At 39.3% G+C, this 24,798-nt stretch overlaps 1 protein-coding gene across 2 annotated transcripts in view; it reads right to left on the reverse strand.

The window, feature by feature from the left end:
* The window catches only part of UNC5D (unc-5 netrin receptor D), a 377,196-nt gene that overhangs the window by 184,141 nt on the left and 168,257 nt on the right, over positions 1 to 24,798 (reverse strand). For both annotated transcript variants that reach the window (XR_015695566.1, XM_087706239.1), the window contains exon 2: positions 4,923 to 5,141. Coding sequence is in view for 1 of the 2 variants with exons in the window: in XM_087706239.1 (XP_087562365.1) it covers positions 4,923 to 5,141 (219 nt within the window). In the remaining variant the exon portion in view is untranslated. The remainder of the gene's footprint in view (positions 1 to 4,922; positions 5,142 to 24,798) is intronic.

Here is a 24,798-nt window from a genome sequence, read left to right on the forward strand (position 1 = left end):
CCAATGGCTAAATTAGAACTGGGACACTCTAACTATGAGAGAGGCAATTTTGGTGGCCAAAGATGAAAGCTGATGCAGAGGAATAAGAGTGGTGACAATGTGCTACCATGGAAATGAGACCAGGGAAACCTCCTGGACTCCTCCAACAAGTGGCTAACCCCAGTCAGCCCTGGGAAAAGATTGCCATGGATTTTATTGCAGGGGGAAGACAATTATTTGGATTGTAATTGAATTGTTTTCTAAGCAAGCCCACTTCAGGACTACCCTTAGTCCAGAAACGAGCAAAAATGTTCATCAAGCAAATTTATTGGCTGCATGGGGTGCCCCGCTGGGTGATCTCCGACAGAGACATCCAGTTCACGTCTAAGTTCTGGAGAAAGTTCCTGATATCTGTCGGATCAACTCAGGGGCTTAGCTCGGCTTTCCATCCAAGTACGAACAGAGCTGCAGAACATGCAAATGCCATGGTAGAGCAATACATAAGATGCTATGTGTATTACCATCAAGGAACCTGGGCTGACCTGCTACCTTTCGCAGAAGTGGCTTAGAACAACGATTTGCCCACCTCACTGGATTAACCCCTTTCAAGTCACCAGCGGCATGGATTTCGTCCCCATGCCCGAACTGCTGAGAGAGCCACCCTCCTCCATGACTCTAGCCAAATGGATGGAGTCGTTAAAAACGGGGTGGGGAGACACCAAAAAGGCACTGGCAGAAGCTGCAGAAGCATACAAAAAACAAGCCAACAAGCATCAATCTCTCCATTTCCCCTTCCATGTGGGAGATTGAGTTACCTGTCAACGAAATACATCAAATTGAAATTGCCCAGCAAAAAGCTAGGACCTAATTTTTTATGGCCATTTCCAGTAGTGAAAATAATTAACCCAGCGACAGTTCAGCTTAACCTCCCATACATATTAGGGAAAATGTATCCAGTACATCCAGTCACAGTAACTTGCTAAAGCCCACTGTTAGCTCAAGATTGAGGCCACAGGAAGGACCTGTGCCCACGCCAATAGTGGTGCAAGGGGAAACCCATTATGAAGTTAAGAGGATTTTAGACTTCAGGTTACAAGGGGTCGATTACAATATTTAGTACATTGGAAAAGGTACCCTTTGTCTGAAGCCACCTGGGTTAAGAGTTGGGATGTGAAAGCAGATAGACCAGTAAAGCAATTCCATGATAAAAGGGTCCCCCTGGGGAGGGAGAGGTGGTTAGAGACTGACTGAATTAACCTTCTATGCTCCTCTCATTTCTGGATACACTTTTTTTTGTCAGCCCTGGAGGTCATCTTTCTCTTTGGAGCTTCAGGGCTGCCACATTTAGTTCATAGGCCTGCTATGGGAAACTGGGAGGGGGGTTGCATGGAGTAGATAGAGATTGATGGCCCAGATAACATTCTTTTCTCTGGGAGTCAACGATGTTCAGCCTGCATCTGGAGAGACCATGACTGGGAAACATCTCCAGTTGGGAGTGTGGGTTGATTGGACCATGTGATGGACTTGTGAGTGCAGGGGGAGGGACTTTCCTTTGGGTGGAGAAAACCCAAGCGTTCTTTCAGATTCCGGTTTTCCCAGATGTGCCAATATGACATCTCTAATAAAATGGAACTTTGAGGAACTGCTTTCAAGACTTTGTTTATTGCTAGCACTGATGATGTTATCTAGTTTGGTAATGAAATGTCTGCAAGAAAACAACCAAGCTTAAAGAACACCAAGGACCCCTCATTTCAATCCTGAACTACAAATATTCTATTCTATCAGCTTACAATTCTTATTCTGCAAAAACTTTTCCCTTTGAATTCTCCTCCAAAATGGTCCATTGCTATGTTTTTTCCCCCCTCTTTGTGTGTGTGTGTGTGTGTGTGTGTATAAAGGCAACTGGACTTTGTTTTTCCTAGAAGACTTCTCATCCAAGGACCAATTCAAATCTTCAAGATAAAACAAAATCCATTTGCCTTTTGAAAAAGCAACTTTGAGACAAACATTATCTGGATGACTGAGAATCTCCATAGACATTCACCAATGGTGAGTTTCCAATATCCAATACCACCATATGTGTCTAAAATTGATAAGAAGCAGTCAAATTAGGAAGTTTCCTTAACTCTACACTACCTAGAATGATAGCAGGTGTTACAATTTATTATAAATATGCCCTTTTGTTTTCTCTGCATTGGTTTTATATCTTTTTATAGCTTACAGCTTTTTGATATACTCAGATGAACTAATCAATAAAATTGATTGTTGTTGTTGTTAAAAACAACCTTGGCATGCTAGTATCTATGATATATTGCAATGATAGCAAACCTTTTTTGGCTGCCATGCCAAAAGCGGGGGGAACACAGGGGGGCATGCGCCAGCGTGCCACACCCATAATGCTATGAGCATGACTCCCACACACACACAAAACTTTTGCTGTGTTTTTTTCACCTTCCCAGACTCCGGAGGCTTTAGAGGAGCCTGGGGAGGGCAAAAACAGACTCCCCCCTGGATGCCATCCGGAGGCCTCAGAAGCTTCCCTGAAGCCTCCGGAGGGCAAAAAAGGGACCTACAATGAACCCGGAAGTTCGGGAATGGTGACTTCCATTTTGTCCATAGGGCCAATTTTCGACCTCTGGAGCCTTCAGGAGGATTCCCTGAAGGCTCCGAAGGGTGAAAAACGGACCAATGGAGAAACTATTCCTGAACTTCCAGGTTCCCCGTAGGGCCGGTTTTTGCCCTCCGGAGGGTGAAAAATGGCCCTACAAGCAAACAGGAAGTCCTTTCCCGAAGTTCCAATTTGCCCATAGGGCCAGCTCAGAGCATGCGTACGTGCTGGCCAGCTGACAGGGCAACACCTTGCTTGCCCTGACAAATGGCTCCACGTGCTACCTGTGGCACGCGTGCCATAGGTTCGTCATCACGGGTATATTGGGTTCTATTAGATCTGTTAGTAGTTGCCATATTTTCACCTGCCATGAGAGAACCTTGATTTATACTTTCTATATTATAAAATCTGACAAATTTTAGGCACTGCAGCCTTGAGATGCAACTTGTATCTCAATATCATGAAATAAAAATGAAAAGGAGCATCAAACAGCTCATGACACAAAAAGAACTACACAGCCTCCGTTACTAGAAGAAGTGAGCTTAATTCATCTGTTCCAAATGCCCGTGAGCTGCAAAACTTGTACTAGTAATTTAAGTGTGGAAATTAAACAACAGTGTCTTGTTCCTTTTGTTCTGAAAGTAATGATTCAAAGAATATTTTTGCATGTTCTTTTCAGCATGGTTTCATATACAATCTATAATAGTCTTACTTTGAAAGCACACTTTCAAGTGTTCAAATTTGCTGGAAAACAAGAAAATGTGTTGCATTTCTCAGGGTTCCCACCCACCCATCCAGCACACTGACTTAAAATCCCTCTCTTTGCAGGTATTTTTTTTTAAACCACAAAATGGTGTGTGTGTGTGTGTGTGTGTGTGTGTGTGTGTGTGTGTGTGTGTGTGTGAATAGAATAGAATAGAATAGAATAGAATAGAATAGAATAGAATAGAATAGAATAGAATAGAATAGAATAGAATAGAATATACTTTATTTGTATGCCGCCCTTTTCCCTGAGGGGACTCAGGGCGGCTCACAATTCAGGGGGAGGGAAGGACAAAACAAGTTACACACATGAATATGTGTGTGTGTGTGTGTGTGTGTGTGTGTGTGTGTGTGTGTGTGTGTGTGTATTCGAACCTGGGCTATATTACATCTTAGGCAGATGTCTTAGCCATTAAGACGAATCCCAGGAAGGGTATGGCTAGCTGATGAGAGCTAAATAGCTTGAAATAGATCTATACTAGTCTTCCTTTATTTATTTATCAGCACAAATACCACACAAATATAACAAAGGCAACAGTAAAAATATTGGGTTTCTGTTGTGATGGACTCTTGTGATGAGCCGATTGACAGATAATGGAAGCAATTATGGGAGGGAGCATACTGCTTCCCTTTTCTATCTATCAGCTCACTCTGGGAGCCATTCAGGCAGAAAGCCATTTTTTATGTTGCCTTGCACAATTGCAACACACACACACACACACACACACACACACACACACACACACACACACACATCCCTTTATTATTTTTACAAATATCTCAAGGCTAAAAACATATCTAGCACATTTTCTTCTTCTGATTCTCTCCCCCACCCCCCAACAACAATCTTGTGAGGTGAGTTGGGCTGAGAGAGAAAATTGGGTCACTCAGATAGCTTTCATGACTAGGGCAGGTCTAGAACTCACTGTCTCTGGTAATGACCCAGGGGGTTTTCTTGCCTAAGGCAGAATTAAAACTCAGTCTCCTTGGTCCAAAGTCACTCAACTGGCTTTCATGGCTAAAGCAGACTCACAGTTGCCTGCTTTCTACCCTGATGCCTTAACCATTGGACCAAACTGGCTCTCTATGTAAGTTCCTAATGGCTCAATGTCTTGTGGAAAACAAAATGTTGAAGTAACCTTTCATGATACTTCTGCTAGCTGACGTGGAACATAAAGTAAATAAACAAGTCAAGCTATTCACAAAGGCTCAAGAATATGATCTAAAGTCACCCATTTTTACCATTTATCTGTAATTCTAATACGTTTGTAAGTTAATGTGCATAGGGCTGAAGCCTCTTACATGATATCTTTCTGATGCACACTTCTTGATAGTTGCCAAGAGTCCTGGCTCTATCATATATTTTATTAAAAAAATAATAATTCTGAAAGCAACTGAAAAATGTTGTTCTTCAATATATCAATCCTTTGTGCTGGCACAAGTATGTCCCTTGGGGTAGCCCAATTGTGAATGGGCAAGCCCTTGCCTTGACAGCCATTTTATAAGATTCCTAACTTGCTTGCAAAATTCCCAATATATGCAGGGATCTGGTAAAGAAAAATCAATCACTCACCTGTGATTTTGTCCATGATCTCCTCCGAGACATGCTCATTTTGGTGAACCCACTCCCCATTGCATTTAAAGAAGATCTGCATTGCTGGCATGGCTCTGCAGCGCAGCACAATTGGGTTGCTTTTAATTATATACGCATCATCAGGTTCTTGCATGAAATGGGGTAGTGTCCCTGGAGCAGATGGAACAGATTCTGGCAGGGTTTCACTGGTGTCCATTCCTGTAAAAGCAAAAAAGAGGCTGTCACACTATATAAATATATTCCACCAATCCCAACTAAAAGGCAATGAATGTCTTCTATTCTATCCCTTCCATACGAAACCTATAGAATAAGCTTTGAACTTCCAAAGCATACATGATAAAATTCAGAAGGCTGGTTCAGGAGCCGAGGTGGCGCAGTGGTTAAAGTACAGCACTGCAGGGTACTTCAGCTGACTGCAGTTCGGCTGTTCGGCTGTTCAAATCTCACCGGCTCAAGGTTGACTCAGCCTTCCATCCTTCGGAGGTGGGTAAAATGAGGACCCGGATTGTTGGGGGCAATATGCTGACTCTGTAAACTGCTTAGAGAGGGCTGAAAGCCCTATGAAGCGGTATATAAGTCTAACTGCTGTTGCTATTGCTATTGCTATTGGTTCTAGATCAGCATTTGTCAATCTTATCCATTTTAAAATGTGTCAGAATGTGGAATGTATCCCAGAATTCCCCAACCAGTATTCAGAAACGAAAAGGTTAAAAATAAATTACTCAAAAGACAAAAAAGACATTAGACCTTTTCTGAACTTGTCCTATTGTTGGGAAATTTCCAGCCAGGCAGGAGAGAAGTTTCAGACTGGTTATTCTTGAATCCTTGGTAAGACACAAGGGATTCAGAACTGAACCCCTCCCTTTAAGCTCCATAGATCTTACATATCTGTTCCCAGGCAAAGGCTGTCAGTCTGGGGAGATTTCTGTATAATAGGTAGAATATAATAATGTTGTTGGCTTGAACCTTACATGTGCAGATATACTCACTTGTGCCTGACACCTACTGTATTTTTCAGAGTATAAGATGCACCATTTCCCCCCCTAAAAGAGGGTGAAAATTTGGATGCATCTTATACACCGAATGTAGCCACTCCCACCCACCGTCCCCCACCCTTTGGCCTCTGCCTCCCAGCAATTTACCTCCTTGCAGCAAACTAAGAAAATGGGGCTTGCAGAGATGGCAATAGGCTATGGCAATCCCTGCAGCCTGAAACAGCTGATCATTGGGAGGCTGGTGCTTAAACTGAAATTGAAAGTGAATCTTGCTGTTTGCTGCAAGGAGGCAAATTGCTGGGAGGCAAAGGCAGATTTTTTTTCTTCTAATCAGGCTAAATTGAAACAGGCTGTTTGCTGTTTGCTGTTTGCTGCGAGGAGGTAGTCAATAACTATAAATGCCTATAGAATGTTCAAATGATTAGACTTATTTTTTTTTTTAAGATTGCTTTATTATTGTTCTAGCCAAGTTAACAAAATGAAGAAGCTTTTTAAAATAAATGCTTGATCTGAAGAGGCCCAGTGCTATTGTATCTTCTTTTAAATAGCAGAGAATAACGTATACTTCCAGAAAGCCACATCAATTTTAACAGCATCTGTAAAAGTATAGTCTGAAATGTAACACCACAAACAGTGTATATCTTCTGTACTGTTTGCTATTTGCTGCAAGGAGGCAAATTGCTGGGAGGCAGAGGCAGATTTCCCCCCCTTGTTTTCCTCCCCAAAAGCTAGGTGTGTAGTGCAGAGCGTCTTATACAGTATCACGCAGTGCTGAAGAATTTTTTGCCTGTTTTGCTCAATTTTTAACACAACTGGTTTTCATTAGGTTCTGAAAGGCCATTGAACAATGGTTTCCAAATAACATTAGCTTTTTTATACAATATATGCCATTTTCCAAATCCAAAGCAATAAAATTATATTTAGCTTAGCATAAATCATAACCACATTATGATTTGTCTTCTGGATCTCCTTAAGTTGCTGGGGGAAAACATGGAAAGGTAAATTGATGTTTATTTATGCAAACCACATGGAGAGAAGGGAGGGGGGAATGAAATATAACCACATAATCAGAAAACACTAAACACTCTAAAGAGGTCATCTGCCTCAACTTCTGATGAGGTGGACACCAAAGCAGCAGAAAATGCATTTCTTTTTTTAATTTTTCAATATTGACTCCAAGTTCAATTTACTTGGTGATTTGTATTCACTTTAATTTTAAGTGTCTGTTCTATATAAGAAGAATGGCATTTCACTTCGAATGTAACTTAAAATAGATAGAATTTAGTACAATTGTTTGGGAATTTGACTTCCACTGCTTGCATCAACCTTCTGCAAGGCAGAATTCACAAATAAAAATTTGATTTTTTATTTACATTCTATGGCCAATAGTGACCCTGTCTGCTTTTCCTTGGAAATACACTGTTTACTCCAACAACTTTTCAGAGAATAAAGTTATTATTATGACTAAATTCCCTTTCTTGCTTCTCTTAGGTATGTCCTACAGCATATTTTATGCAATAATATGGTGTTCAGTTTAATAAGGCCATATAAATGGTTGAAAGCCACCAGATCAAAGTGCATAAAACAATAACATTTGGAATGTTCGTCCTTTGCTAATGGAATGTCTAATGCTTGTATAGTCTGGCTCATAGTATTTATTTCCAGCATACTTTTTAAAATTCAGTTTAAAAAATCTGGTGCTAATTTACAGAGATAGTGGTTTGGACAAGGCAAATTTATGCCAGGTAAATTTTTCTTTGTAAACAGAAGTGGTTGGCTGTTGTCAATGCAAACACATAAAAAGAATTCAAAAGCATGTTTCAATCCAATTGAATGAAAACCAAGAGAGCCAAATATAGAGTTTTTCTTCTTCTTCTGCAGAGCACTAAATGCCTATGCCTAGCCACACAATACAGATACTTTGGAAATTAATAGCCCCACAATGTTTTGTGGGAAAGGGCTGGAATCACATCTGACCTAAACTAAGCCTGCAACAAGTCTCCCCCACCCTTCCACTCTCAAAAAAGTGTTTGTGTTGACATTTTTGTTTTAGTGCCTAGGTGGCGCAGTGGTTAGGGTGCAGTACTGCAGCCACTTCAGCTGACTGTTAGTTCTGCAGTTCGGCGGTTCAAATCTCACCGGCTCAGGGTTGACTCAGCCTTCCATCCTTCCGAGGTGGGTAAAATGAGGACCCAGATTGTGGGGGCAATATGGCAACTCTGTAAACCGCTTAGAGAGAGCTGAAAGCCCTATGAAGCGGTATATAAGTCTAACTGCTATTGCTATTGCTATAGTGCACCACTAAATGATACTGTTTTCCTAAGATAGAGATGGCCAAATTGGTTGGTCATCATTTTCTTGTATGGCTGGAAAGAGACAGTTTACTCCTTTTTGTAAAATATTCTTATTTTAGGAATATGGATTTTTTTTCTTGATTCTTTTTTCTTTCATCAGTCTTTGGGAGTCTTAGGATCAGAAGGGAGATACCAAAATAGGATCAATGATGTTGAGAATACTAGTAGCCCACCCTGTTCCAAGAGAAGGATAAGTACAGTTGGCACTGTCAAATGTTTCTCAACTATTACTTTCTAAGGACCATGATGGGAGTCATGATGGGAGCAAACATACAATATCAACTGGAGAATCATGCAAGAACTTCAGTTTTATCCAAATAATCATGCTGATTGTAATCCTTAGGGTAAAATACTCACAAAACAGAATCTGTGCCGAGTTATCATGGCCATATTATCTAATTGTACCTGTTGAGTCTTCAATGGAGACAGATAATAGTGGTTACCGAGATCAACCATCTGGCTCAACAAATGCTAGCTTGTACTCATGGTTTCATCTCTACAGGCTTCTTCATTAGTGAAACCTGGTTCTTCTTTCAAACAAAGGAAGCTGGATGCTGTAGTGGCTATTTATCTGGGAGAGTGGCCATTTTTTATTACTATTAATTTTTTTTTTAATCACAATCCCCAGTTCCATAGTAATGTTTCTAGTCACTATTTCCTTTGATTAATGTACGTAATTCCAATTATATATTGGGGAGTTGTATTTCAATAGAACCAGTAGTTTGGGGCAGCCTATAAATCAACTAATAAAGAAGAAAGGAAGCAAGCAAACTAAATGAAAAATTTCTGGAAACAAGTGCTATTTTAGATGGGATGGCAGAGAGCAGTTACACCAGTATTCCTTCCAGAAAATAGCAAATTTGTGATTACCTCCCCCAACACTTGGCAATTATTTGCCACACTCAAAATTCCAAACGTTTTTATGAGCCACAAAACATGAGTTCCATTCCATCATATTAGTTGGGATGATGTGCATTAAGCCATATTCACTGAGCTGCCCATGTTAGTGAATCACAATTCTGCCTTTGCATCAAGATTCTCTATTGTGTAAATGTTTCCCTAAAAGTCTCCATCAGCTATTGAGTAGATCCAACTATACTCTAAAGTCCATTTATCCTTTTGTGTTCAAAGCTCAATACTCTCATTAGATATAAAATGAAATGATTATTTTTTGTTAAGTTCCTACAGTTGAAAAGCAGTCTAACTCCCTAGACTGACCAAACTGAAAGTAGTGTCTAGAATTTGGCTTCAAAAAGTTTCTTAAATAGAACTTTCTAACGGGCATCCACATGCCTTTTTTTAACCTAATGCACAGTTGGAGGCTCCATCTTTTAACAATAATCTTTATGAACAGATGACAGAAAAAATATGGCAAAAATAAAACAATCTCACCTACCCCTTCTGAAGCCACAAGAGTTTATTTGCTGTAGGATTATAAAAAAAATAATGTTGTGCAAGAAAGAATATTAGCAGAAATGCACATATAAACATATTCAGGTATGAAAAGGGAACCAGGTGGGTCTTATCTATGGGTCTTAATTAGAACACCTGGCCCCCGATCCCCTTTTGCATTTTCTCTCTGAAATTACTTAAGATTTTTATGGAAGACAGAGATTTGATGTCCTCACAAATCCCTAAAACCTTTGTATCTTTAATAAAAGCCTTCTTTACTAAAGACTTCAGGGACATAATATTTTGCAAAGATTGACAATAACAGAAACAGCAAGTGTGGTCAGCAAGGTAACATGCATGCTGATTTGTTTTTAAGTTTATAAAGACAGCAAGGAATTATAACAGATGGAGGGGAAATGGAGAAGGTGAATACATCATATTTTACAGCCTGAGAAGTTAACATTCACATGATTTTAGCCTGTGGTTTCACTCGCTAACATTATTCAGCACCTTTTATTTTCAACCCATGTGGTCTGTCAAAGTCATTGCTACATTTAGAGTGATCCAAACACAACTGAGCCCAGAATTTCTTAGTGAGAAATTTGTTAAGTGAGGTTTGCCCCATTTTACAACTTTTCTTGCCACATTTGTTAAGAGAATCGCTGCAGTTAGTAATTAGTAATCTGGTTGTCAAATGAATCTGACTTCCCCATGGACTTTGAGTAAGTAAAATCTTTATTACGGTCAAAGACCAGCAATACACATTAGTTTTTACACTATATTAAAAAAATACTAACATTAAAATATAATTAAAAAGTATTGACATTAAAAGTGGATAAAAACATAATGGTCCAAAGATTGTTAAAGGTATGTCCAGATAATTGGTACAAGATGGTACTATACTTCTGTAGCCAATTTTTTTCTTATGGACATAGCAGCAGCACAGAACTTTGCCACTGCATACGTGGTAATCAGGTTAGTGTCCTGGAGGAGAAAGCCTAGATAAAAATTGTCTGCCCTCCCTGGCAATCTTTCTAATAAGGGGTGAATATGTGCAGACCTACAAGCTCTGTATAGCTCACAGTGTAATAGAACATGTGAATTATCTTCCACTTCTCCTTTACCACATATACAAACCCGTTCTGCAATAGGTGTTCTCTTATACCTGCCCTGGAGAAGTGCTGAAGGAAGAATGTTAAATCTGGCTCTGAAGAAAGCTATTCTTTCTTTTTGGGAGATCAGGTCATTTAGATATCTTGCCAATTCTCACACACCCTGTTTAATTCTGTCCCTACTATGGAGAGGCAACCTATTTAGCTCTTCTTGGAACTCCATGTCCCTCATTCTATTAATTACTACTTGCTTTGCTTGCTCAAAGCCTAGGGACATTAAGAATAATGGTGAGAACCCATGGACTTTGCTTGTCAGAAGGTCACAAAAGATGATCACATGACCTCAACACTGCAACCATCATGAATATGAACAAGTTGTCAAGCATCTGAATGTAAATCACATGACCATGGTGATGCTACAGTGATCATAAGCATGAAAAACAGTCATGAGAAACTTTTTTCAATGCCGTTATCACTTTGGATCAGTGGTGGGTTTCAAAAATTGTTGGAACCTACTCTGTGGTGTGGCCTTCTTTGTGGGAGTGGCTTGCCACCCATGTGACCGGATATGAAATTATGAATTAGTACTTAGGTTGGTCCAAATAGCTATTCACAAACTCTGGCATTGAAGCATGCAAGTCTTAAAGCTGTCAAATTACAAGATCCTTGCCAGTGGTGGGTTTCAAAAATTTTTGGAACCTCTTCTGTAGGTGTGGCCTGCTTTCCGGGTCCACTGGCGGAACCTCTTCTAATCGGTTCGGTAGATTTGACGAACCGGTTCTACCGAATAGGTGCGAACTGGTAGGAACCCACCTCTGCTTTGGATGCTCACTAAATGAACTGTTGTAAGTTGAGGACTACCTTTACTATAAGAGTGGGAGGAGGAGGTAATACAAACATACAACACATAGTTGTATGAGAGACACACATAAAGCTTAAAGGGTTTGTTTTGGTGTTGTAGTCACTCGTAAAATGGTGGAGAACAGGGAAATGGCTTTTTTTATGACATTCCACCTCCTAAAGGGTGAATGAGAAAACAATAATTGTTAAAAGTCCTTGTCCTTTTCCCTAAAAGCAACAACCGAAAATGTATTTGAAGAAATTTTAGCCTGGCACCATTTGCAATCAAACGGGAAGTATTGTGCTTGAAAGTGGTTTCTTGCTGCCCTCTGCCAAATATATCACAGCCAACTGACAGGCCTTTGGGTCACAGAACTGCTTTGATGCATAAGGAAACTGACAAGTGTCATGAAAAGGGCAGGGAAAAGAAAATACAGTAAAATGTGTTTTAATTCATCCATTCAGACATGGCAAGGTGGCTTAAATGTTCAACTTGTTCCAGAGGCAGAATAAAACATTCCAAGATTGCTGCTATCTTTTCCCTTAGATGCCAGAGAAGATACAGCTTTTGTTTCATTTCAGCAGTGCTCCAAATTATAATTGGGCTGCCAAGATAGTCACCTTACAAGTGTGATACGGTAAAACGATGTCAAAAAAAATATATTGTTTTTAAAAAGAGAGGTCATTGCTATTGAAACAGGAATGTCTTTCTGATATCAGCTTGTAGCAAACAATATCATTGTGAGTATGGGATGACAACTGTTCAGTGTCAAGACATGAAAGAAGATACACAGTGTTAACATAGTGCTCTTTGTGACAGCAACGAGCGGACAACATCTCAACAATGTCAAGAAGATGTGGATGTGCATGGCACTGCAAATTTCAAAATCAAAGTGTGTCACTGGAATTTATAACAGCTGATCCAGAAATGACCAGTTCTAAATGTATGGCTAGTACATTGCATTTCTGGATGAATGAGTGTAGATAGTCCTCAACTTGTAATAGTTCATTTAGGGACCGTTCAAAGTTACAATGGCACTGAAAAAAATGAGTTATGACTGTTTTTCACACTAGCATTGCAGTATCCTCAAGGTCATATGTCCAAAACCCAGAGGCTTGGCATATTTATGACATTTTCAGTGACTTGAGGTCATGTGATTCCCTTTTGCAACCTTCTGGCAAGCAAAATCAACTTAACAAGATCCACTTAACAACTGTGTTACTAATTTAATAACTGCAGTGATTCACTTAACATCTGTGGCAAGAAAAGTTGTAAAATGGGGTAAAATTCACTTAACAAATATTTCACTTAGCAACAGAAATTTTGGGCTCAATTGTGGCCATAAATCGAGGACTACCTGTACTAGAATTACTTACAAAAATGGTGGGGGGAAGGATACACATTACCAAACTGACAGCCTCATAAAGCAGCAAGTGCTTAGAGAGATGTAGACTGATAAAATACTGTCCCTTTAAACACTCTCAACCGTGCCGATCGGGCGGGTCGCTCTCTATATAAGGCGACGCAGGGTGGCGAACCAACCCCCGAGCGTGTGCAGACAGCTGAGGGAGCAGCGAGATGACTCCTGATCGAAGCTGCAATGTACACAATCAGTGCGGCCTCAGCGCTGCTGTTTTTTCAGCTGCTAGAGCCCCGGAGGACCAAATCAGCGCGGTGAGTGCTTGTGGCTGACAGCGAACTGTTGCCTCCCCACTCCGTCTTATACACTTTACCACTCACAGAAGTTAAGATGAATCCAAGGATCCTGAGTAATTTGTCAATTAGTCTAGAGAGAAATTGATATACGTCTCTTTAGGGTGGACTGAGTTTAAAAAACTGACCCATCCAGTCAGAGGAGGCATGGTCAACAATTACGTAACTCAGTCTCTAGGCTAATGGACAAAAGTTAACCCATGCTTGGATTCCCCAAGCAGCGCACAGGAGAAACTGTCTCTTTAAACACTCTCAAATTGTGTTTCTCTCTTGTATCACCTTAAGAAACCCGCTCCCCATCCAATCCTTTTCCCACAATTTGCCTTGCACCTATCTCAAACCCCAGTTTATAAACAATTAAGTGCTTGCCCAGTTAATTGCTAAGTTTACCAACAATATCACACCGTGGTATGCTTGGATGAGCTTATCTGTGCATGATGAAGCTAAGTTAGAATTTGTTAGTGGCTTAAACCTGGAGAGGACAATTTTGTGTGTATGTATGCAGGACTTGGTTTGGGACTAACCTTTGGATATTTTCTGGGTCTGTATGTGTTTTAAACAGTGGGATGCTTATTTTAGGAGTTGCAGTGCACTCTCTATCTCTTTCACACCTTAGAAAGAATGGGAAACTGTCTTGTGATGTTCAGAATAATTTCACAAATGGGGAAATTTCACAAATAGTTGCTCATCCCTACAATAAACCATATTTAGTAAAGCTGTAGCATATCAAGGCTGGATTCAATATTTATAAACTACAATGGATCGATTCAGGCAAAACAGACATCTGATTACATTATTATTTATTGTGCCGTATAACCTTAATCTATATGAATCCAGTCAAAATATGTTTCCTGATTATTAAATTCGGAAAACTGACAATAACTATATGAGATTGCTAATAAGATTATAGTTTTTCGAAACAATTCTTTATGCAATTCTGCACAAAAGTTTCATTTATTTCTGGTAAATAAAGGATTAGTAAATCTGGAGGCTAAACTCTAAACCAGGAGCTTTACATATAAATGCATGTTTCTTTTTCCTTTTCTGATATCCTGACATGGGAAATTACTATGATTTTTGAGCAAATTTCTCCTTACATTGAAATCATTGCCACTGATAACAAACCTGACCATTTTTTGATCAACACAAAATGTTATTAGTGAAAAGACAAATCAATTAGCTGTGATTTGAAAGAACTGGAGATGCCTGACCTCCTCACTCTTCTTCCCATTGCTGAAGTCCCATAATGAACCTCAGCATGCCAAACATTTGCATCACAGCTTGGAAAAAAAAAACAATAATCAATCAATACACGTTCTGTTTTCAGCTGTGATCTTTTTTCTTGGTTGGAAGTTCTGATTATTCTCTTTTTTTTCCCCAGCAGCAACTTTTCTAAGCTCTAATCTTGTTCTTATGTGGGGCTCGAGATAACAATAAATGAAAACAAGGCCAGAAACTAAATGTTGGTGCAACTTAAAAGAGGTTCTCATACATTTGGTAGGGTGACAAGATACTCCATCATGTTGGGTGGAGGGTGAATGATGTTTTTGCTTGATTTTTGCCCTGCACCAAATAAAAACGTGACAATCAAACCTTCCATTTCACTGAAGATTTTAAATGTTCAATTTTACCAGGCACATCCCATTCAAAGCTCAGGCACAACAGTAAATAAGCCAATTTGTTTCTTCTGCTTAGATTATTTAATGGGGGGAAACGGCATTCCCTAATTAGGTATTAAAAAAAGAAAGATACAAAGCCAAGCACTGCCATGCTTTATGGAGGAGGAAGAGGATATCCCCAAAGTTTGGTTTATGATTATAAGGTTATGCTCAAAATACAGCTAGTCCTTGACTTAAAACAGCTTATTTAGTGTCTGTTGGAAAGTTACAGTGGCACTGAAAAAAGTGACTTATGACCATTTTTTCACATTTATGGGTAGCAGCATCCCCATATGATTTACAACTGGTTCATATTTATGACGGTTGCAGTGTCCCAGAGTCATATGATCCCCTTCTGACAAGCAAAGTCAATGGGAAAGACAGATTTATTGAACAACGGTGTTACTAATTTAACAACTGCAGTGATTCACTTAACAACTGTGGCAGGAAAGCTCATAATATGGGCCAAATTTCATTTAGAAAATTTGTTCACTTAGCAACATAAACTTGGGGCTCAGTTGTGTTTGTAAGTCGAGGACCGCCTGCAACACATTTTCACAAAGATCACTCTCACAGATACCTTTTTTCCCTTTGCTGATGGAAGAGGACTATAAAGGAAATATCAGCAAATATAGCTGATATCCATGGCAACATGAATAATTACTAAACACGTTTAATCAATATATCTAAAATTCACTATTGTGGATCCTAGCCCCCTAAATATTGAAATTCCACAATTGTTTCACTTCGGTATAAAAGCTACCAAAACGAACCATACTTTGTAAAGTCACAGTTTCAAAGGAAATCCTTAAATACCTTATTCTGCCCTTTTTTTTTTTTTTTGATTGACGATCTAGCCATATTATTATCTGCAGATGCACTTTAGGAAGATAAATCATCTGGACGGTAACACAGGCTGGATTACTGGATTATCAGAGTCCTTATGTCTTCTTAAAGTTTCAACTACCTACCTACAGCTTCGCTGGAACAGCTTTTATGAGAGTATAGCCAGACAATATATGCTGCTCTCCAGATCCTGATCAATCCTGAGTTTATTAAAACTCAGTCATTATTTATTACCTAATTCAGAAGATACAACTTAAATCTCAAGACCAATTCGGCTCTCTCCTGCAGAGTTAAAAGGACATCCAGCAAAGGGGACATGTGCCAATCTTGCATGCATCAGAAATATCTAAGCATGGATAAATGTCTATGGAGATTGTCAGCCATCCAAGTCAGGGTTATCCAAAAGGTGCTTTTTCAAGAGGCAACTGGACTTTTTTTGTTTTCCCTTGAAGACATTTCGCTTCTCATCCAAGAAACTTCTTCAGTTCTGACTGAAGAACTGAAGAGTCAGAACTGAAGCAGGTTTTTGGATAAGAAGCAAAACATCTTTAAAAAAAAAAAAACAAGGAAGGTCCAGTTGCCTTTTGAAAAAGCACCTTTGGGGCTAAACATGAGTAGACTAAAAACAAGGGACCCCACACCTTGTGGTAATGAATAAATAATTTAGAACGGCATCATGGATGACATAGAAAAATTACCTATGGTGAACAGTGAAGCGTGCAAACCAGTGTTTGCATTTCCTCCATTGGATGAGGAGAGCATATCTTTCTCCTTCTGTCCTGGCCACTTTTTACAGATACAAAATAGAGAGTGTTTTAACAAACTGTATCACTGTTTGGTTTGATGGTTAAAGTGCCTCAGTTAGAAGATCCATACAGAAAGTGGTAAGGACAGCCAAGAAGATTATAGGAAGCTCGCATCCCATTATTCAGGATACTGTTTATAAATGCTCTGTGCTTAGAGCTTGAAGCATTGTTAGAGACCCCACACATCTACTTCACGGGCTGTTTTTATTACTCCCCTCTGGGAGGAGGTTTTGAAGTGTTTCTAGTAGGACTACTAGATACTATAACAGCTTTGTTACCTATGCCATCCATCTGGGAAATTGTCAAGATACGTTTTTCTTGCCATGTACATGTATCCATCAAACTAGTCTGTATTGTTTATCTGTGTCATATAATGTATGTGGTATATTCGTATGTATGTACATACGTACGTACATACATACATACATACATACATACATTTCATTTATTTGCCATATTTATGTAGTATTGAGGTGGTGGCCCTTTGAGAGCTGTATGCAATGAAATTTCATTTTAATGTATGCTGATTAGCGTAAAGTGGCAATAAAGTTATTCTAAGTCTATTTTTAACCTATCAAGATATGTGAAAATCCCAGAAACTATCACTGTTCCAAATACCTGAAGATGGTCCAATCTAACTTTGTGCATTGTAGATATGTTTCTGTTGTACCTAATTTACTTGAAGTAAACCCTTGGCTACCTACAGCCTTTGAAAAAACTTGAGCATGGGTTGGAAACATCTCCGCATATTTCTATCAAATCTAAGGAACCTAAAATGTAATTCAGCTTTTGCGTTGGACCTGTTTGTGCTTGGTATTATTCTTAGCAAGCCATTCAAAGATCAAATGCAACCATCATTAGAGATCAGCATCACACAGTATTTTTATACCATCTCTCACTCTACAATTTTGTAGACACTAATTGCAACAGATGATGTGTATTTTTGCTTGAATGTTCTCTCCCACGTGCGCCAACACACTAACCAGTTCTATCTAAGAAATAGGTACAATGTTTAAAAACCAGGAAGAAGGTTCACTTTCCACATTTCTATGGAAAGACATTTTAAATCATTTATGAGCATCTTCAGATAAAAAAATATCATCAATATTTAAAATTAGTTGGTTTGAAATACAAAAGGCTTACAGCTTACAACATTAAACCACATTGTGAAACATTTATAAATTTGCTAGCTATTTTTTCCCCCGTCTAGAAGAATTTCAGACTTGCAAGGTAGCCTTTGGTCAGATTTGTTTGGCTGCTTCCATCTTCTGGCAGCTTAAGTGCCATGCGATTGTGAACCAATTCACCCAAACACAATAGCATGGCACCTTTTTACTGTGGGTTTGCTGAAGTCTGCATATGCACATTACTGGATCATTTTATATACCATAGGTCCGTGGTGGCGAACCTATGGCATGCTGTGCCAGGCATGGCACACAGGACCATATCTCCGAGCACACAGAGCCATCACCCATTGCTCTTCTGGTTTCTGGCACGCTGGCGAGCTGGTCTTCACGCATGTGGGAGCACCAGAAATCAAAAGAGTAGCCACCCAGTGTGCATGCACGCACCAGGAAGATGATCTTCCGGTTTCCAGTGCACTCATGTGCAGCAGCCACCTTGTATTCTGGTTTCTGGTGCGCATGTGTGCATAAAGACCAGCTGACATACACATGCTGGAACCCACAAGGGGACCAAGAGCATCTGCTTTTCCGGTTTCCGGCACATGCTTCAGCACTTGGTGCCGAAAAGGATAGCGCACACCTTCCCATTTCTGCACTCAGTGCTGAAAAGGTTAGCCATCACTGCCATAGGTTATTGCTTAATACATTGTGCAAGATCAACCAATTTTTGCATATTTTTAAAAAACTACAGTTAGGAAACTGTGGCATAAGACAAATAGGCCAAATGCACACATTCACACATGCAAGGAAATAACACTGAATAAAAAACTATAGCTTACAAAAACAGTTTTTAAAGCCATGATTTATTCTAGTAATTATGCAAGTAATTTACATTCATCAATTTGGCCATCTGTAAAAGAATATTGAGATGACTTTTGGAAGGGAAGAAACATGAAGGAAACTAAAATGGCAATGTGGTCCTGCGAAATTAGGAAACATGAGAAAGAAAGTCCAAACAGCCCTACCTTGATTCTGTTTGGTGCAGGATAGGGCAGAGAGAAAATTTGACTTCTGTTATCATGCCCTGCTACAATAAAGTAACATTCATAGCATCCTGTTTCTGATCTGATCTACCCCAAAGGTTGAGAACATTGTCTTACATCTTGGTTTTGCCCCTATTTCCACGTCACTGTACTGCATTTTCTCTGCATGCAGTAAATAGTTCATTTAATAATTTGGGAAAAGATGCAATTTAGCTAGTGATCAGGGCAGGGGTGGGTTTCAACTGGTTTGCGGCGGTCCCTGCGAACCGGTTGGTCTTCCGGGAATGGCGAAGAGCCCACCCGCACGCACGCGCTCCTTACCCGGTTTTGACGAGTTCTGCGCTTCCACGCATGCGCAGGACGCATACAGCACCTGCGCGATCCTCCAGGAGCAGCTGGAGCATCGCACAGATGCTAGTATACATGCGTGCACCACGCGCGTGCACAGGTGTGCATGCGTGCGCCACACGCGTGCGCGAGGACGCCGCCGGCCCCATTCCAACCGAACCGGTTGGAACGGGGCGAGAAACCCACCCCTGGATCAGGGGTTCTACCCCGGTATAGATTGTGAAAGCAATTTCCTTTCTCCTCCTCCTCCTTCTAAACAACAGGCATTCAGAGGCAGTCTGATGCTAAATCTGAGATTACCATAAAATCATTATGAATAACAGCCATTACAGATCTAAGAGCTTTATGTGCACCTTTGTAACCTAATCATTGATTTCAAAAGTGATGGGTTCATCAAACCTTCTCCTACTTTCTATGGATGCTTGCAATACATCTGTTCTAATCCTTCTCATCAGACAGTTGGGCGACAGGTAGAAAATTGTTTTGCCATCAAAACAAAACAAAATCCATTGCCTCTGGCAATTTTCTACAAGGACATCCTCCCCCACCTATGAATGTGCAATAAGTTGTGGAAATAAATCTGAAAGAGACAGTCTGGGCCAAATAGCCAACAGGAAATGATTTCAGCTGATCAGAAAGCCAATGGGCGATCCCTCTTAATGTATGTTTAGGCAAGGACCGTGGTGTTAACACCAAGTGTTCCTTTAGGAAATGAATGAATACAGAATGTGTAAGTATACCTTCCTGGAATGAAGAAAGAAAGAATTGCATGTTCTGCTTCTAAATCCCCACTATATATTCATTTTGTGTTTTGTGCAGAGAACCTGGGAAGTGGATATTATCAAATCCATTTTACAGATGGGTAAGCAGCCAATAGAAAGAAAATACATAGGGGAGTATAAGCAGATAGGAAAGCAAAGGAAAAGAACCAATTTAGTTTTATGCTGCCTAGTGTGAATCAGCTTTGCTGTGAAAATAACTTAACCTAGCCGGTAATAAAGTTGGATGTACTGTATACTGTATGTGGGAGTCACCACATCACCTCCCCTAATTATTTCTACTTGTTATAATTATTGAACACCCACACACAAAACAAATTCCTACTCCAGTTCCAACCTAGCCATATTTTTAGATTCTATCAGTATCATACATGCATACAGTAACATCAGCAAATAGCCCGAGCCTATAAAGATGAAGTGAGGAAAGCTAAGGCTCACAATGAATAAAGGCTTGCGACAAAAGTAAAAAATAATAATTTTAAAAAAGCTTTTTCCAACATGTTAAAAATAAGAAAACAATCAAGGAAACAACATTTCACAATAACCTTAACTATTGTTTGACTTAAGTGGATTTATGTGAATATTCATATGTAATTTGGAATGGACAGAGTAGGATGAGAATAGGATGAGAAAAAAAACTTAGAGAAAGGGGAGGTTTTTCCCAAGTGCCTGATACTGTTCTGATGAATCCCAGATTCATTCCAAATTCTGCCGTTTTTAAGATAGAGAAGGCTATGCAGAGACAGAGAATCATGTTAAAAAGCCTAAAAGCAGTCATGGTGGACATCAGAATCATACCATCTCCCATATTTCTCCATTCTGGTGCTCTCCAGATGCCTTGTATCATATTTCTCATAACCTTCACACCTATTTTCTGAAAGAGTCTATGTTGGAAAATTCTAAGAACCTGGCCTCTGGTTATTTTTTTAAATTTTCTTTTAATAGAGCTGTGGTGGTGCAGTGGTTAGAATGTAGCATTGCAGATTAACTCTGCATTCCCACTGCCAAGAGTTTGATCGTGACTGGCTCAAGGTTGATTCAGCCTTCCCTTGTTCCAAGGTCAGTAAAATGAGGTCCCAGATTGTTGGGGGCTATATGCTGACTCTGTAAACCACTTAGAAAAGAGTGTAAAATGTTATGAAGTGGTATATAAGTCTAAGTGCTATTGCTATTAACCCATGCTGCTGTCCATATCTTTTCAGGACATTAAACTCCATCATTGTTATCCTTTGCAGTACCTTGGAACTTAGTAATATACTTTTGAGCACCGAGGTCTCACAAATTTTTTATTTTATACATTTGCTGTATCTGTCACCGAACACAATCAGTCTCAGAACATCATACGAAATAAAGCATGCATTTTTAAAGAAATGTCACAATTTCATAAAAGAGCCATAAAACAGTAAATAAAACTATCATATCATCAAAACAGCCAACCCCCAAAAAAGTTCTGGAACAAAGGTTGTTACTAACAACCTTTACGTTGGGCTATGGAGCAAAACCGACCATATTAAAACCAAAAGGCAAACAACTAAGATTTGTGTCAAAGTTTATATGTTATTCCAAGGTGCACTGATCTTTCACCATTTCTTTGGGTCAAAAATGTTTCTAAATAAGAAGAAGTGTATTAAAAAAACATTTAAACAAGTAGTAAGATAAAGCCAACTGAACATCTACCCTTGACCAATTACATCCTTTCAAGATTTCATAACAATTAACAATTAGCTAATAATTACCGATTCAATACAGAACCCAATTAAGAATTCTGAATTCCAAGTGAAAATACACATTAGAGAGAATTCAGGTAGCTCTCGACTTGCAACCACAATTGAGCCCAACATTTATGTTGTTAAATGAGACATTTGTTAAGTAATTTTTCCTCCGCCTTATGACCTTTCTTACCTCAGTTGTTAAGTGAATCTCTGCAACTGATAAATTAGTAACCTGGTTCTAAGCGAATCTGGGTTCCACATTGACTTTGCTTGTCAGAAGATCACAAAAGGTAATCACGTGACCTTGGGACACAGCAATGGTCATAAATATGAACCAGTTGTCAAACACCTGAATTTGGATCACATGACCATGGGGATGCTGGAAAGGTCATAACTGTGAAACACTATTATTACGGTAGTTATTTTTTTCCGTGCCTTTGTAACTTTCAATGGTCACTGAACTGTTGTAAATCAAGGGTTACTTGTATACATTTTTTTTTTAAATGAAAGCAGTGTATAATCTTTGGGACCAATGTTTGCCCAAGACAATTTGTTTATTTTTATCACAGCCGTTTTTCTTTAGAATACCACATCTTCTAAAATCAGATCAGCTCCATCTTGCTGGGTTTTAAACCCAAATTTTTAAGAGAGTCTTTGAGTGGCTCATTTACTATATTTTTGAGTTTGAATTGTTTACTGTTCCTGGGATGCTGATACTTTTTTCTTTTGTAATTGTATTTGTACCTGTTAGGTTGTTCTGGATTGTTTAATCTTCTGAAGAAAAGAATCTATGTGAGCAGACTCTTGGACTCAGGGTCGTATAAATTCTATTAATTTCACAGAAAACAGGTGCAAAAACATGCAGACAGATTTCAATATTGACTGCATATAAAAAATAAGCTACAGCACCAAACGTAGAAAAATGATGGAATGGGGGATAGAATGAATGTCTGAATTAGACATTCAGAAAAGGACTGAATTAGAATGCAGTTTATTCTTGCCTATTTGCTCTTGCTGCATTGGACCAGAGGTGGGTTCCTACCAGTTCGCACCTATTCAGTAGAACCGGTTCTTCAAATCTACCGAACCGGTTAGAAGAGGTTCCACCAGTGGACGCGGAAAGTAGGCCACATCTACAGAAGAGCTTCCAAAATTTTTTGAAACCCACCACTGGTCCTTGGATATGATTATTCTACATTATCATGCTCATATTTATAAAACTCAGTGCCTCTGTGAAAGGTAAGGATAACTACTGTGTTTGTGGTGCAATCAGAACATTGCGTGTGTTGAAGTTGCTTTAACGCAAACCAAAGATGCCTTTTAAAAAACAAGTTTACATCATATTCTTATGCATGACAGTGCTGTGTGTGAGGTAATTTAAGGTGGTTCTGACAAGTGTCGTCAGCATCTTCATATCGGTCACATGGGCAGCAAGCCACTCCCACAAAGGAGGCCACACCCACAGAGTAGGTGCAAACAATTTTTGAAACCCACCACTGCAAGGGACGCAGTGGCTCAGTGGCTAAGATGCTGAGCTTGTCTATCAGTTCAGCAGTTCGAATCCTAGCACCACATAACAGAGTGAGCTTCCATTACTTGTCCCAGCTTCTGCCAACCTAGCAGTTCAAAAGTACATAAAAAATGCAAGTAGAAAAATAGGGACCACCTTTGGTAACAAGGTAACAAGCGTTCAGTGCACCTTCAGCATTTTGTCATGCCAGGGACATGACCACGGAGATATCTTTGGACAGCACTGGCTCTTCACCTTTGAAGAAGCCATGAACACTGCCCCCTAGAGTCAGGAACGACTAGCACATATGTGCGAGGGGAACTTTTACCTTTACCTTTATTCAAAAGGTTCAAGATTTTACCATTAATTCTTCCAGGTCTTCAATATCAGCCACTATAATGCAAAAGTAGGCAATGTGGTGCCCTGTAGAATTTTTGGAGTCTCCCCCAAATCCAAATTGTTGGCCATTATGGTCAGGATTGTTTGGAGTTGAAATATCTAGGGAGTACTGAGTGGTCTATTCTTAGTCCAGGTAAACCTGGAGCTGAGAAGCATCTACCTCCATAGAAATTGTGAATGTTGGTTTTGTTTTTAATATGTTGTCTTTGTCTTGTTCCCCACTTTCCCTTGTCTTTTGTGAGCCGCCCGGAGTCCTCCGGGAGTGGGCGGCATACAAGATAAATAAATAAATAATAAATAAATAAATAAATAAATAAATAAACCTACTGTCTAATAAGTTCTATTAAACTTCAGGTCGTCTTCACTGGCGTTATTATCTATTTCATAAATAATTATTTGATGACAGTTTCTTTCATTAATCATTATTAGAATTAGCCTGGTTTTGATCTAAGCAATTGCTGAAAAAAATAGGCATCTCTGATTGGTAGAGCAGAAATTTGTCATGTCCTGTTCTATCTGAATTTATCCCCAAGCAGACGATAAGGGAAGGGGGAAAGGCTAACATTAATTCATACAATATATTGCTAAACCACAAATTAGCATTAAATATTTTTTTATTATTATTTTATTGAAATAAATATTATTATAATATTATATTCAGCCTTTCTTCCCAGCACTTAGGTGGTTACACAGGGTCTCCCTCATTTTACCACCACTATAAGATAGTTTGGGCTTCAAAACAACGCTTGGCCCAAAACTATCTCCATAGTTCCTTTCTATGATCTTAGCCATCACCAAAATCTCCTTCTTGACTCTGTAGGAAAATCATGTAGCAGCACAACTTTTTTTTATGGAGTGTAGAAATGGCACATTTTGTCTGCACTGTGTTTCTGTTGCCACATTTAAATATTTCACTGATGTTTCCTGTTGTATTCCCTTCAGCATTTTCATGTGAAATTTACACTTTGGGGAAATTAAGAAAACCATTTTGCATAAACCCAATTTATAATAGTTGCATCAGGGCAGAGAGTTTATCTCCACCAATGAGGATTAATATGATCTTTAGAAAACACTAGTGGCCTTCTCTTGCCTGACGAGATAAATGTGTTATCCTATTGTAATCCCACAAGTATTCTAAATCTGTGTCTTACTTATGCATATTTATAAAAATGATATATTGCATTTATTAAATATTAAATGGATTACAAACTTGAGGAATCCTT

This window comes from Thamnophis sirtalis, unplaced genomic scaffold (genome assembly GCF_051295495.1).
Source record: "Thamnophis sirtalis isolate CommonGarterSnake01/CBP01778 unplaced genomic scaffold, rThaSir2_p1.2 scaffold_2, whole genome shotgun sequence".
Classification (NCBI taxonomy): Eukaryota; Metazoa; Chordata; class Lepidosauria; order Squamata; family Natricidae; genus Thamnophis; species Thamnophis sirtalis.